This window comes from Propithecus coquereli, unplaced genomic scaffold (assembly GCF_000956105.1).
Source record: "Propithecus coquereli isolate 6110/MARCELLA unplaced genomic scaffold, Pcoq_1.0 Scaffold243, whole genome shotgun sequence".
NCBI lineage: Eukaryota > Metazoa > Chordata > Mammalia > Primates > Indriidae > Propithecus > Propithecus coquereli.
The window spans coordinates 4,780,250-4,795,336 of record NW_012147986.1 but is presented as its reverse complement, the minus strand read 5'-3'; the positions used below and the strand labels follow the sequence as shown (position 1 = coordinate 4,795,336).

The window sequence follows — 15,087 nt, the reverse complement described above, 5'->3', positions numbered from 1 at the left end:
TTCTTTTATTCTTTTAATTTCATACAATACTTCAAAACATTTAAAAGCTTGTTTAGATATTTTAACTGCATTTTTAGTTTACCTGCTTTAAAGCATCTGATTTTCATATTTGTAGTTTATACTGTTCATGCAAGTAAACTGCACTAATAGGATTATTACCAAAAATAGAATGAGTTGCTAATATTCTAATATGCTTAAAAAGTTTGTCTTTGCTTTTTTTATGTTACCAGTATAACACAATTACCAAAAACTGAAAAGAGGTTGCACACAAAGTACTGGTTCTTGCCTGATTAAACAAATTGTTTATATTTACATTCCTGGCCCTACAAAACAACATTTTCCCAGCATGTGAGTATATCCCAGAGTTTAAGCTTCTCTGATGCTGCACCAATTTTAATTAACTTTAATTCACAGTTAAACAGCCACATGTAGCTGGTGTCTACTGAATTAGACATCACAGAACTGTAGTGGACTGAAAAACAAGAAAATGCTGTCCCATAAGGTAACCTAGCTACATGTAGCCATGGAGTACTTGAAATGTGGCTAGTGAAACCGAGGAACTGATTAATTAACTTTAATTAAAATTTAAACAGCCACATGTAGCTGGTGTCTACTGAATTAGACATCACAGAACTGTAGTGGACTGAAAAACAAGAAAATGAGCAAACAGAAAACAGTCAAGAAGTAAGATGGTAAAGGTAGCATGACCACCAGCCAGGAAGACAAAGCTGACATATTCCTGGGTTCATAAATTCTCTCTTTGCTTGAGAAAGATTATATGTTAGTGTAATTCACAATATACTCTTTGTTAGGAACACAGTTGTGCCATGATTGTACATAAAATCACAGATTTCTCTTATAACCCATTATCACTTGTTTTTCTTGAGATTCCAATTTTTACTAAAGACTGCCTTACAAGCAAATAACACTAGAGGATGCCAACTTATTGCATGCCTAAACAGGAGTTTGCTTATGGCATTACACTCAGGAGGATATAAAAGACAACTATCCCTGAAACTAGACAGATTAAAAATAAATAAAAATGCTAACAGACAGGTCTAATAAGGGCCAATGTTAAAAGTTTGATCCTTTTTGTAGGCTGCTATCCTTCATCTTATCATACCTAGGTTTTAAAATGCATACCTAACTCTAACACAAATAAAAATAAATACTCTGTATTGTTTACAAAAGAGATTTGGCCAAAACATACTAAATTTAATAACAGTGCCAGAAAAACAAGTCAGTGTGATATCTCCTCTATACTACAGACATGTTTTTGGGGATACTGACAGGGCTACCAATGTGGCCCTCCTTATGATACTACGAAAGGACCAATTTAAAAAATAAATCAAAACTCTCTAAGGAAAGAGATTATGGGAATCTATGACTTACTGAATTATTAGTGCTAAATTTTAAAGGATTTTCCACTGAAATCCTCAAATGTTTTAAATATTGTTAAAGTACACGACTATAAAAAAAAACAAAAACCCAAAAACATATTTATCAAATTTCACTTATTAAAATTGCATTCTTGCACCACACCTATACATTACCCATAATTATACTGTCAACTCATAAACATGAAGGAAATAATGGAAGTGTAAGAAGAAAATTCAGAAAGGGAAGAATGGATGAGGGCTACCGTAGAAAAGGCTTATTTTGCAAAGGTAAAATAAGGAAGAAATTTAATCCAGCAAGCTTGAGTTAAAATAAAGGCTTTATCCAAAAGATGTGGAGATAGTTTTCTCTTTTAATTCAAGAATTTGTTATCCACGTACTGTGGTTAATGCTTAATAAGTACAAAAAAGAGTCCTAATGTTATTTTCCCTGAGTGATTTCGTAAGAACACTACCATAGTTCACACCCTTGTTAAAGTACCAACCTCTATCATTAGAAAATTGTTACCTGATTAGAATAAGGAATTGTTTTTGACTCAATGTTTACATTTAAAATACAGCTGAAAACCTTGGAATAAAACTGATTGTAACGAGTAAACTGGAGCATGATATCATTAAAATCCCTTTGTAATCTTTTTAATAAAAACTGAGTTTAAAAAAAAAAAACCCATATGCTGGCAAAGACAAAAAAGGGGAGAAAACCCCACACAAAAAATTCTCTCTTATGAGAATATACAAGAAATTTTAATAATGAGGGAGGGGTTGCCAGGGAAGACTCTTACTTTCCACTTTATACTTTTCAATATCATTTGAATTTTTAAGTAAATGTATGGAACTTTTTAAAAATTTTAAGAATACGGCTCTACAACTACATGTTCCCCCTACATAAAACCCAAACTCAGAAAATGGCTCCTTTCAGCCCCACGTAACTTGATCAAAAGAACAAATAAATCTGCATTAAGCTCTTCTCCTGTTAGAATCCATTTCCTACGTCAGTAATTCATTGTTGCCCTTTCCTAGGTCCTGCCTACTATTTAGCCATTCCCTGAAATCGGACCGAATCCTCTTCCACAGCCCTCACCCTCAAACCCATCCCGTTTGCCTCAGCCTCAATCTCAATCCCAGCAAATGATCTTTCCTCAAGTCATCCTGAGATACTACATGACTTAGACCACCGGGTATGAACTCCATCATTAGAACACATCTGTTGCCATGGCCTACTCTCCTGTGATACTTTTTTCTCTTTTGATGTCCCCCTTTTCCTTTCATCCTCTTCTGTCTACCTCTTCTAGGGCTTCATCCATTAATCATTCTCTTTGTTACAGCTCCCTCTCCTGGCTTTTCTTTTCTAATTCTTAAGAATATTCACATCTTCCCCTATCCCAAAAAGAACTTACTCCACCTGTAAACCATTGAAGTTAAATATCCTTTGTTCTTTCTTTCATAAATGTCTCAAAAAAGGAATTGATACTTATTGCCTCCAATGCCTTATCAACATCTATTCCTTTATTCCACTTATTCATTCACATATTCCTTCTTCAAACAGTACTTAATATCTATTACTTCCCAAGTATCTGGAATATAACAATGAAAAGATAAAGATAAGGTCTCTGCATTCACAGAGTTTACATTCTCTTAAAATCTTATTTCTTTCACTCAGGACATAACTGAAGTTAGTCTTAGAGATTATCAAGATTCTTCTAATGGCCAATTCTATCAGTATCTTCTTAATCATCATCCTTATAACCCTCCCTTTAGCTATTATCTTGACTCAAACATTGTAACTCCATTTCTTTCACAAGTACGTTGTCAAGTTTGTTAAACAGAAACTTATAGTGGAATTCTCAAGCTCATCAAACTCACTGTCTCAAACCAAACTTGCCTTCTTCTTACACTTCTTTTAACCAGCAACTCAGTCCTACTTTCCTGCTTTTATTAATAATGTAGAGCTCTCTTTGTATCCAATCACCAGGTTGGGTCATCCTTTATGATTCTGTTTCCTCAGAAAGTTTTTAACTCTTTTCAGCTCTATATTTAAAATGTCTCCTTATCTATTTGCTTTCAAATTCTTATAACTTCTTATCTGTAACACCACAAAGCAGTACTCCTACCTACAATTTCCACCCCTTCCAAATCACCCAGCATCTCATTTCCAGATTAATCAATGGTTTCCTAATGGGACCAAACTGAAATCAAGCAGTTAAGGTCATTTACAACTTAACATGACTTCCTTTCCAGCCTAAACTCTTATACAGCCTACATTAATAGTTTTCATCTTTATCTCCTTCCCTTTCTTGATAAAGGATGAGAAAAAGCCCTCCTCTTGTCTAAGGAGAGTCATATCCCTTCCCATCTCCTTGGGGACATCAAATTGTCAATAATCCCATCTTTTCCCTTTGAAAAGATTCAAAAGACAACCTTCTCCCTCTTTCTTGGCTCATTCTTTTGACCCCAATATAAATCCTTCCTCAAATCTAAATTTTCCGGCTTCCATTCTCTCTCCTACTCAAGGCTTTAAAGAGCAGTCTAAACTCAATGACTGGCCATATTTATTACTCAGCTCACTACATCCTGGCTTTCTTTGCCACCATTAAAACAACCTACTATTGCCCAAGTCACCAAAACTCTCCTGATCCCTCCAAAAGACACTTTTAAGTTCTCTTTCCTGATCTCTGCAGTATCTCTTCACAGCTGACTCTTTCCTCCTTAAAATTCCCTGCAATCTGACATCACAGTGCTAATTTTCCAATTATCTCTCTGGCTATTCACTCTCAGATGAACTTCACAGGCTCCTCATCCTCTCTACCTGCCTCTTACATGCAGTATTCTTTAGAATTCGCCCTCTTCACTTCTCATTTTATATTCTGTCTATATAGGACTTCATCCAGTTTCATGGCTTCAACCACTGCCTAATACAAATACAACATTCAAATCTTTAATTCAAGCCCCAATCTTGCTTCTGAGCTCCTGATATATGTAACCAATTATCTCTTAGCCATAACTACCCAGAGATGACCTATGACTACTTCAAATTCAACATGTCCGAAATAGAAATCCTCATCATTCCCCCAAATCTCCTTCTCCTACATCTCCTAGGACAATGTGCATTTCTAATAAGATCCCAGATGATGCTGATGCTGCAAGTCCAGGATCCACATTTTGAGAATCACTGCTCAAACACATGTGCCTCTTCCTACCTCCAGGCTATCAAGTTCCTTCTGCTATCTCCTATGCCATGATTATCTATGCAGCAGGCATTATTAATATTTCACAGCACTCTAGCCTAATAAACTTGGAATCTTGCAACACAGCATTCCAAACATTAATTACTAAATGATAATAGAAGACTAGAGATGAAACAGTGGTCATCCCAGCAAAGTGGAAGTTTCTTGAGGACAGGGATAGTATTTATGTATCCCTAGAACCTAACCTTACCCAAGGTACTCAATAAATATTTGCTGAGTGCACAGCACTATCATCTATCCAGTCACCAAAATCAGAAACCAACGCAGGATTTACCACTCCTTTTCTCCCCCATTATCCGATAGTCACCAAGTCCTTTCTTCTATCTCCTAACTGTATCTCATCTCTGGTCCCTCCTATCCATCAACACTGTTACAGTATTCTTTCAGGTCCTTATTTCTCACATGAATTATTATAATTATTTCTTAATGGCTCCCCATGTCTAGATTCATCTATTCTATTATCCACATAGCCATCAGATCAATCACTTTAAAGAACTGTATGAGACAATGTCATTCTACTGCTTAAAAATAATAGCTTCCCACTGCTTTTAGGGAAAAAAAAAAAAAATTAACTCCTTCATGATATGCAAGTCCCTCTACGATCTAGCTTAATCTACCTGACACACTCTCCCTTCCACCCTATCCGCTTCTCCCCAGCCATACTAAACTAACACTTTAGTTCCCTGAATGGCTTATATAGCTAACGCCTCTATGACTCTGAACATAAGAACTCTATCTGGAGTGCCCTTTCCCATTGGCTAAATATTCATCCTTTTAAGACTCAGCACCATCTCTTCTAGGAAGCTTTCTGAGTGACATTCATCCCCAGTTTGGACTAAGTCTCTTCGCTGCCAAGTACTCTTACAGTACCCCATGTTTAGTCTGTTAAGAGCACATATCACACTGCACAATCATTGTCTTGTTTATCCCACTTGATTAAGTTCCTTGCAGATAACAACAATGTCTTATGTTTGTATAGTTAATGCTAGGTATATTAACAGACACTAGATTAAAATTTAAATAAATACATTCCTTGCTATTCTCTAAACAGTGGCTTTCAAAACTTAGCATACATTACAATCACCTGGAAGACCTATAAAACCTGGACTGTTTGGCTCATCTCCAGAGTTTTAGAGTCAGTTGTTCCAGGGTGGAGCCTTACAAGTTTCCAGATGCTGCCAATGCTGCTGGTCCAGGAACCACATTTTGAGAATCAGTGCTCCAAAAATACATTGTCCCTTCCTACCTGCAGGATTTAAAGTGTCTTCCAGATGCTTCCAATTCTGCCTACTTCAATTCTATGAATCTTTTTAGATCCATCTCGTCACCTTCTTCATAAAACTTTCCCTAAATCTAGATGAAAATGATCTTGCTCTTTTCTCAACTGCTTTCAGGCTTTGTGTGTGTTACTCACAGGATATTCATCATATGCTAACTTATTTCAGTTACTGGCATTTTTCTTACATTCTCTACTTAAATAATGGTAGGAAACCTGTCTTAATCATTTTAATATCATCCTTAACAGAGAGCATCGTAATTCCATGAACAGCAGATAAAATCTACAAGTATTTATTTGGTATGAATGAATCCCCATTGCTTGCCCCAGACTCTGGGGTCCATGGTTTGTCTGACTTGTTCAATCCTCCTGGCACAAGCTGACTTCCTCATACTGTCTCACTTCCTATGACATATGCCTGATCCTTCCATACTTGCCTGTCCCTCTTGTTGCTGACTGACTCTTAGTCAGCTTCTTCAGCTTGTATCCTGAGCCATATTAATTTTCTCATCCACTATGGAACATAACAAGTGGAGAAATTTTCCCTTCACGACAGATGTGAATTTTAATTCTGCTGGCCATAAGACAGGTTCCCCACTTTTATCTTTAAAAAAAAAAAAAAAGACTTGTCACAGAATCTGAACTAGAATATGTTGTGTACAACTCTAAGTGCAGTTGTCACAGACAGTATTAAATTTAAGTTGTAGTTACAGATCGTGGAGATGAAGACATAAAAAGGTCCTTTATAAAATTTAAGGCTGCCTTAAGAAACAAAACCTAAAACAGGTAATTACCTTTACACTGTATTCATATAAGCAACCAGAACAAAATCCATATTATCTATTCTAACAAAAACAGATACAAAAAAATCTGGTTCAAGAAAATTCCCAGGAGCTCAGTGCTCAGTACTCACAGATTTTTGTATACATATACACAATCTTCACTCCCCCTCAATACTAAAGTTTAAAACTCAAACTGGGTGAAGGGAGAGAAAGACTAACTCTCAGGAAAAAAAAAATAAGCTACTTTTAAGGCAGCAACTAAAATTAATACCTGTCAGCAAAGATCCTTGAGAGATTCAATTAAATCTTGTAAGCCTTTTTACTTTCTCTATACTTGAATTAACCAGTGATAATTCATGAATTAACACTGTAACATCTGTTGACAAAAATGTAGACATGTTCATGATACTTAGTAAGAGAGATTTTCAAAGGGTGTTAGAATTTTCAGAACTGTAAGTTCAATTAACTGGAAAAATCAACCAAATCACTCCAAAGCCCAATTTGAGTTAATCAATACCTCATATGGCAAAGTTAAGTTATAGGTACTTGATACTTTGGAACCAGTGCTATATTAAATAGACCAAAATAACCCTAAAGTTGAAAAGCCACTGTCACCATGAATTATGTAAGTCCTAAAATGGTAATTGGGAGAATGAAAAAGAGAAGAGCCAAGAGTGAATTAGAAAATAAATACTGAAAAGGAAGCTGGAAAGAAGAGGAAAACAATGACCTGGCAGAAAATGATACCATATGGTACATCTTAAAATATTTTAAAAGATAAGGAACTATTGAGTAACAGGAAGATAAATAAGATCTAAAGGATGATTTCCCAAATTCAGTCTGATTTTTTTTAAAGAGGGGTGCACCACAAGGAGGGAAAAACTGCTTGGAAATCAGATCACTTTGCTATATAATAAACAAAAAAAAGCTAGATCACTGTTCCTCAAAATGCATAGCTTATAAATATAAGTAAAAATATTCTCTGCAATGAACAAAGATCTTCAAGATCCTGACCTTCAAACAATATGCATAAGGAAGTTCTATTAAAGCACTAAAGTGCAATTCCTAACTTCAAAATAATATGCCAGTAAAAAGACTGTTTTACCAATGGCTCGGATCTTCCTAAATTGTTTTCTGTACTAGTCTGGAAAAGCGTTAAGTTTTGTGACTTTGGGGACTAAAGTTGTCTTCTGAGCTCTCTCTCAAGTTGGCAAGGGAAAACGTCTTCTACACATTAAAATTACGAATCATTTATTAAGTCTGCTCTTAATCTTGGTTTTAAGTACACCAAAAAGCACACTTTTTCATTTGCCCTATATTTTAAATAAAGGCTGACTTGAATATTCTAATTTCACTCTCTTCCCTCACAATCACCACCAAATTGATTTCAAATGACAATCAAAAGAATTTCTCTCTTCACTACTCCACCACATATTTTGAAATACTTAAATTCTACATACAAGATGAATTATCACACAATTAAAAGGTGCAAGAAATTACCCAACGTCAAACAACCAGTCTAAAAATCTGACAACTGTTCAAAGACTTTTTCAAGAAAGCCTAACAACCGAATCACATGTTGGAATATCTGATATATAAGGAATGACACTGCGAACTTTTTCCACTATGTATACAATTCTTGATTACAAAGAGGAAAAACTACGAGGGCTACCGGGAGCGAGAGGACCGGTAAGGTAACAGGCTAAAAGGGCGTCGTTGATTTCTTGGCTACAGTGACACAGGCGGGAGACACACCCCTAGCGTCGGTCTGAAACACTACAGCAGAGAATTCTACCTAGGGATTAATGTGAGGGTAAGGAAAGACAAATTTAAATCGCCATGATTCAAAAACAACCACCCCAAGAGAGACAGACACGAAGGCAACAAAGAAAATGAAAAACCCTTAGTAGTAAGGAAGCATTAAAAAACAAGTACCGCCAATCTCCCAAAACCAAGCCAGCCTATGTTTTAATGAATATACACCTTGGACCTTTCTGGTTCGCCGGTGCAGAGAGAAAAGCAGCAGCGAAAGGAACCCCGTAAGACTGCAAACGGCAGCGAAATGAAAGCTAACGGGAGAGGGGGAAGTAAGTGGCAGGATTCCTGCCAGGATTCACTGCTTGAAAACCTGGATTGAGTGGGAGAAAGAGCAGCTCTGCAGAGAAAGTGGGTCTTATATAAAGCGCCACTGGCCACATATTATTATTTCCATAGGGCTTCAGAATATCCTCGAACTTAAAAAAGAGAGTGAGTGTGGGGTGCACAGAGGTTCCACGTGGAAGAGGGTCAAGAGAGAAGTGAAGAGGGGCGACAAGGGAGCAGTGCCAAGCTGGCGGGGGAGGGGGGACCGACAGGGGGTCGGGGCAGGGCGGAATCCTGGCGGCCGTGGCGGGGGCGCCCCGTGGGCCGGCGCGGGAGCTCCGCCGCCGCAGCGTCTGCGAGACGCCGTCCTGTCAAGCAGCCGGCCCACCGCCCCCGCCGGCCGCCAACGCACCCGGGCCGCTGCGGGCTTGCCCGCACCCGCCGTGGCACCGGTCCGGCCCGGGTCTCTCGAATTTTCCACTGGAGGGAGCCGGCCGGGGGCTTCGGGACTCGCCCCCGCACCCGACCCCGTCGGCGGCGGGCGGGGGAGGGATGGTGCATTGGGGAAGCCAGGGTCTCACCATTTTGCTCGGTGGGTCGGAGGCTCGCTTGCGTGGAGAAGTGTCGGCGCTCAGACGGGCTCCAGCAGGAAGCGGCGGCGGACCAGCTGTGGCCCTCGGGTCGCCCGCGGGGAGGGGGCGCTGGGTGGGGGAGGGGAGGCGGTGCCGCGGGGCCCGCGCCGGCCGGGTGACTGGGCACGCGAGGGAGCGGGCAGAGCGGGGGGAAAGAAATTAAGGTCGAGATTCGGAGACCGAGAGCGCGGGAGGAGAGACGGCGAGGAGGAGAGAAGGCAGAGAGGAGGGCGAGAGGGGCGAAGAGGGCCAGGCGGCTCGGGGGCTGCAGCCTCGCGCTCGCGCCGGAGCCGTGACGGACTCACTGCAGTGGCTCGCGCTGACCCGCAACCTCAAGGCACGAAAAAGGGGGAGGGCGGGAGAGGGAGGGGAGTACCGAGCGCAGCAGCGCGCGGGGCGGAGGGCGGAGGGCGGGGGCGCGCGCGGGCCGGCGACGGGGGCGGGGCTTTCGCGAGCGCCGCACATCCGGGAACCCGCGCGCCCGGCTCGGCGGCGGCCGCTGCGGCGCTTTGGCGAGCTCTGGTTGGGGAGCACGGCGCGCGCGGACCACGTTCGCCCCTCCGCCGGCCGCCCCTTGCGTGCGGTGCGGGGGGAGCCGGGGGCGGGGGCGCGGACGTCGGTGACGTCGCGTGGCGGAGCCCTTCCTGTCATGTGGCTGGAGGCGGGTGGGGAGGAAAGCAGGGCGGGGAGGGGAAGAAGGAAGTGCGAGTGTTCCCCGAGAGGGAGGAAGCCAGAGGGGTGCGCGAGCAGCGAGAAAAAGGGGACTTGGGCCCTGGAGTGGAAGCCTCGTGAGAGACAGAGTAGTTGGGTGGTCTTAGGGTGTCAGAACCACCCAGACGACGCACCACAAAAAGGGAAAATCTAAGTCCGGGGGCTAGGGGGAATCAAAGATGTCTTTGTATCTGCGCACCGACTCGGACCCACTGCAGGATTACACGGCGCATCAGGACTGTTGTCGCCCAGGTGCAGCACCCGCAGGCCCCCACTGTCGTGCGAATTGGCAGAGTCAGGAGCCAGATTGTAAAGACAGGGAGGAGAGCAAAGCTGGTTGCAGCTTGAGGCGTGGGGAGAACCTGGACAAACAAGTAGCAGGGCTGCTTTCCACTCTCCCAGAGACCTTCCCACCCAGCTCTGCATTGTAGATAAACCCTCCAGTCTGCGTTTGGCGGGGTGCAGCAGTGTTTGTTTATGAAAAATACCCGAAGATAAATTGCCTACTTGTCCTTTTTATATGGGTAGCTATATCCACTCTGGTGGCAATTACCGTCCCAGAAAATTCAGACTACAATAGGAAATGAAGTCCAGAAAAGCCAAAGGAGAAAAATTGCGTTCAAGAGAAGAAATAAAGCTGGCAGGAGAGGTGGGATGAGGATAACAAAGAACACATTTTGCGACTAATGTAACGAGTCATTCTTTCAGAAGTCTTGATGAGCGCGCGCGTGAGAGAGGGAGGGAGGATGTTTTCTGAATGATCAGAAACTCCTTACTGATAAATCCTTTGAGTAGTTTTTATAAAAAGCCAGTGTTTTTAAAGGCAGCCTGTTAATGCTGCTTACATGAGAACTTTGTTCTTTTTCTGTGCTAATTATTTTGACATGATAAGCATGCATCTTTTCTAATAAGGCCAGGGCTCAGTGATGTGCCTCGGGGGTGGGGTCCCTCCCCCGACACTCTGTCTCTCTCTCTCTCTCTCTCTCTCACACACACACACACACACAAAAGAGCTGCTTTGGCTCTGTGCCAGGATGCATTAGGAAAAGAAACAATGAATGTATCAAGGAAAGGCCAAGAAGTTACACTATTTCTTCCACCACTTGATCTGAGTTTCTTTACTTAGATTTGTTGCTATTTGATATTAATGTTACAGAACAGGTAAAGAAAAGTCCCTAACCTAAATGTGCTTAATGTTTTCTAAGTCTATTACTTTAAATTAGTTTTTTATCATAAAAGTAAGACATACTCATTTTTTAAATATTTTTAGAAATAGGGTCTCACCATGTTGCCCAGGCTGGCTTCAAACTCCTGCTGCCTCAGCCTCCCGAGTAGCTAGGACTACAGGCGTGTGCCACCATGCCTAATTTTTAATACGTTTTTGCAGAGACAGAGTCTTGCTATGTTGCCCTAGCTGCTCTTGAATTCCTGGCCTCAAGGGATCTTACTGCCTCAGCCTTCCAAAGTGCTAGGATTACAGGCGTGAGCTACTATGCCTGGTCCTCTTTTTTTTGAAAAAAGTACTATATAAAAAATCCATCCTCTCAACTCCACTTCTCGGAGATAATCACAGTAACTGCATTTATATGTGTCCCTTGGACCTTTTCAGTGAAAATCAAATTACCGTTTTGACAAAGGATTACATACATACTTACATACTAAGAAGGAATTTGAGCTATATGGAATACAGTAGATTTCAAGTAACCTATAATTTAGTTATGTTGGAGGCAATTTGGAGTATTCTGAATCCAGTGAGAGAAGTAAATCCAACAGGCACCTTTAATACCCTGCCTTTTTCCCCCAAGGCCAAAAAAAAAAAAAAATGCTATGTAGCCATTCTTTTTGTTTCTTTTCATTAAGGTTTGGTATGTGAAGCTTAATATGAGAGGGAACAGGTACCAAATAGTCCTGCTAAAAGCATATGTATTTTTAAATATGCATGTACCAACTTGTCCTGCTAAAAGCATATGTGTTTTTAACTAGATAAGTGAAGAGGCCATGGACATATATTTGTGGCTTATTTTTCCTAGAAAACTTAGCAACCAAAAGATGATTATCAGAAAGTATTATGTCTGATAAGTTGAAGAGAGAGACACTTAAGACAGTGATACCAGTTACAAGAATGGTAACAGAGAGACCTGCGGAGGTGAGGGGTACCAGTGGTAGAGGAGAGGAAGGGTGAATATGAAAGACATGAAGCAAAAATGAACTGACTGTGCAACTTAGTGGATGTGGGGAACAAAGGAGAGGGAAAAATAAAAGATGACCAGTTTTAGCTTGGATGACAGAAAATAGTGATACTGTTAAGAAAAATAAAGAAGTAAGGAGAAGTTTGGTTATTAAGTGAGAAGAGATGACTTTAGATTTAAAGATGCACAGTTTGAGTTGCTGATGAACTATCCCAGTGGAAGCCCCAAAGTAGAAACTGGGGTTAGAAAGGAATAGAGATGTGGAAATCAACTTTAAAAGGGAGTTTAAAACTAAAATCTTCAACTTTTCCCTTTTTTAGTGATAGAAGAAAAAACCCAGCTATAGTAACAGGGCTGCTAGGTGGAAAGAAAATGAAAGGAAAAGAAAGTTTTAAGAAAGAGTAAAGTTTACAGTCATATTTGACCATAGGCAGCCTCAGGCTTCAGTGTCTCTACAATTATCTTTAAAAAGTTAAAAATGTCACAGGGTATTACATCATTTGGACACCTTCAAGATCATAGTGATATCCAGAAAGCTAGCTGCCCTATTCTTAAAGGACTGATCACCGTCCTTTACTTATATATAATATTTAAGGATTGCAAAAAAACCCCAAATTACTATTCCTGCAGTTATTTAAGGTATTCTAGTACAATATTACTCCCAAAATATCCACTTTTGTTCACAATTGTATTTATTAATGTCAACTAGAAACCAAGTTTGATTTTGATACTCTTCTCATGCATAGGAAGAAAATGCCAATTAAAACCTTGAAAGTAATGTCCGTTTCTTTTTAGTACACATTTGTTGTTAACACAGATTTAGAGGAAACATCGACTTCTCCTCCTAGATAAAATGTATGCCCAATTTGAGAATCTCAGATTTAAAAATATATTGTACCTTTTTGCCACATAGTTTTACACCACAAAATTCTCTCTTTAGTAGGCACTGAGGTTGCATGGGTAATAGGTTACCTTTGTTCCTGGAATCCTTTTTTGTAGTTAGGAGAAAGCAAGAATGCTAGCTAGCCCCCTGCTCCAGGAAATGGATGAGAAGGGTTCCCTGGCACCTGAGATGGCAGGGGAAGTGGGTCATTCCCTTCTTGCTAAGCAGCAGAGGTTTGTGCCAAGGATTCTAAATTCCATCTTGGAAACTCATTTCTCCGTAGAAACCATTTCACAAAGAGTTCTATAAACAATGACCTTCCTATAAAAGCCTACTTAAACTATAATGTAGCTGAAATTTTGCATATTTGCCATTAAAAACTCAATAGTAGAAAATAGTATTCTTAAAAATATTAACATTTATCTTAGTGAATTAATGGGTTTGGAAAGAATGTCACAAGTATTGGATGGATTTTTTTCTTTAATTTTAAGCGTAACTACTTTTATGATGGACTTTATGCAACTTTTCCAATTCCCACAAGAGAATTAATAACATTGAATTTGTTCAAAATAAAACAAAGTTCTAATGCTTACTTTTTAGATGAAACACAAATTAGGACAATTTTTAAATTAGGAAAGATTTCAAAAAATTATGCAATAAACTGGTTACATAAGTTGTTTCTATGTTATACGCTAGACCAAAAAGAAAAGAAAAAAGAAAGACTTCCCCAAATTTATTCCTAAACCTATTGCATCCACATCTAATTTCATGTGTTGGAAGAAAAACCCATACACTTTGTTAACACTCTTTACGTAATGAGCTTTATTCTTCTGTGCTAATTAATTTTCTGTATATGAGTACATTACAATTGGGTAATTATCTGTAATTATCTGCATAAAGATGACTGTTTGAAATCAATAGAGAAGTACGGAGATCAGAGAGCATAGAAATGGTAGAGCCAACCCAAAAGCAGAACTAAAGGTAACATCTACATTTGAGTGGAGGAAGGAAAAAGAAGTGATAGGAAAGGTGATAGACCATTTAGAAGGGCAGGAGACCCAGCAAGGATGCTGAAGGAGATTCGCTCAAGATCAAAGGTTGACCAACATTATCCAGTGCTGTTGAGTGGTCCAGCAGTGTGCTCAGAGAGGACCAAGAGAGATGGAGGTGTGCAGGCAGTTGGTTTACATCCATATATATCCATTGAATTGTTCTAGATTGTCTTGAAGTTGTTTCCCTAAATTAAAAGTCTCACTAATTTATTTGATCTCTTGCACATAAAAGTGAATACCAAGAAAATGCCTGGTTTTTTCAACTTTAATTGTATTTCTATTTTACTACTCTCCTACAGTAATTTATCTTATACCATTTACCTAACATAACAGAAAATATAATTTAAATGTAAAACAAAAATATTACAGCACTAGAGAAGACCTATCTGTCATACTTGTTGACTCATTAATACACTTCTCCACTCAAAAATATCTGCATGTATAGCCCCATACATGAGTCAGCATTCAAGACTAGAGTGAAACGCTAGTTCTAATCTCACCTCTGGGTCCAGTCCATTTCTATGTGAATTTTGAATAGTCATCTAGTTTAAGTCTGAGCTGCCTAATATGATGGCCAGTAGCTACTTTTAGCTGTTTGGATTTACGTTAATTAAAATTGGATAAAATCAAAATTTAGTTCTTCTGTCTTGTTAGTCACATTTCAAGTGCTTGGTAGCTGTATACCTGGTGGCCACCATATTGGACATTACAGAAAGTTCTATTGGACAGCATTCATGTATATCCTTTACCTCAAAATATTTTTCACCATCCACTAATGTTTATTATAAGGGTAAGCACATTTCAAATATAACAAGTTAATTGAAACTACCTTAAGTGC

General features: G+C 39.8%; 1 protein-coding gene across 1 annotated transcript in view; it reads right to left on the bottom strand.

The window, feature by feature from the left end:
- The window catches only part of PPP3R1 (protein phosphatase 3, regulatory subunit B, alpha), a 70,556-nt gene extending 60,801 nt beyond the window's left edge, over positions 1–9,755 (bottom strand). The window contains exon 1 of the mRNA XM_012646501.1: positions 9,364–9,755. Within this exon, the coding sequence (XP_012501955.1) occupies positions 9,364–9,366 (3 nt within the window). The 5' untranslated portion in view covers positions 9,367–9,755. The remainder of the gene's footprint in view (positions 1–9,363) is intronic.
- Between the last annotated feature and the right edge of the window lie 5,332 nt (positions 9,756–15,087).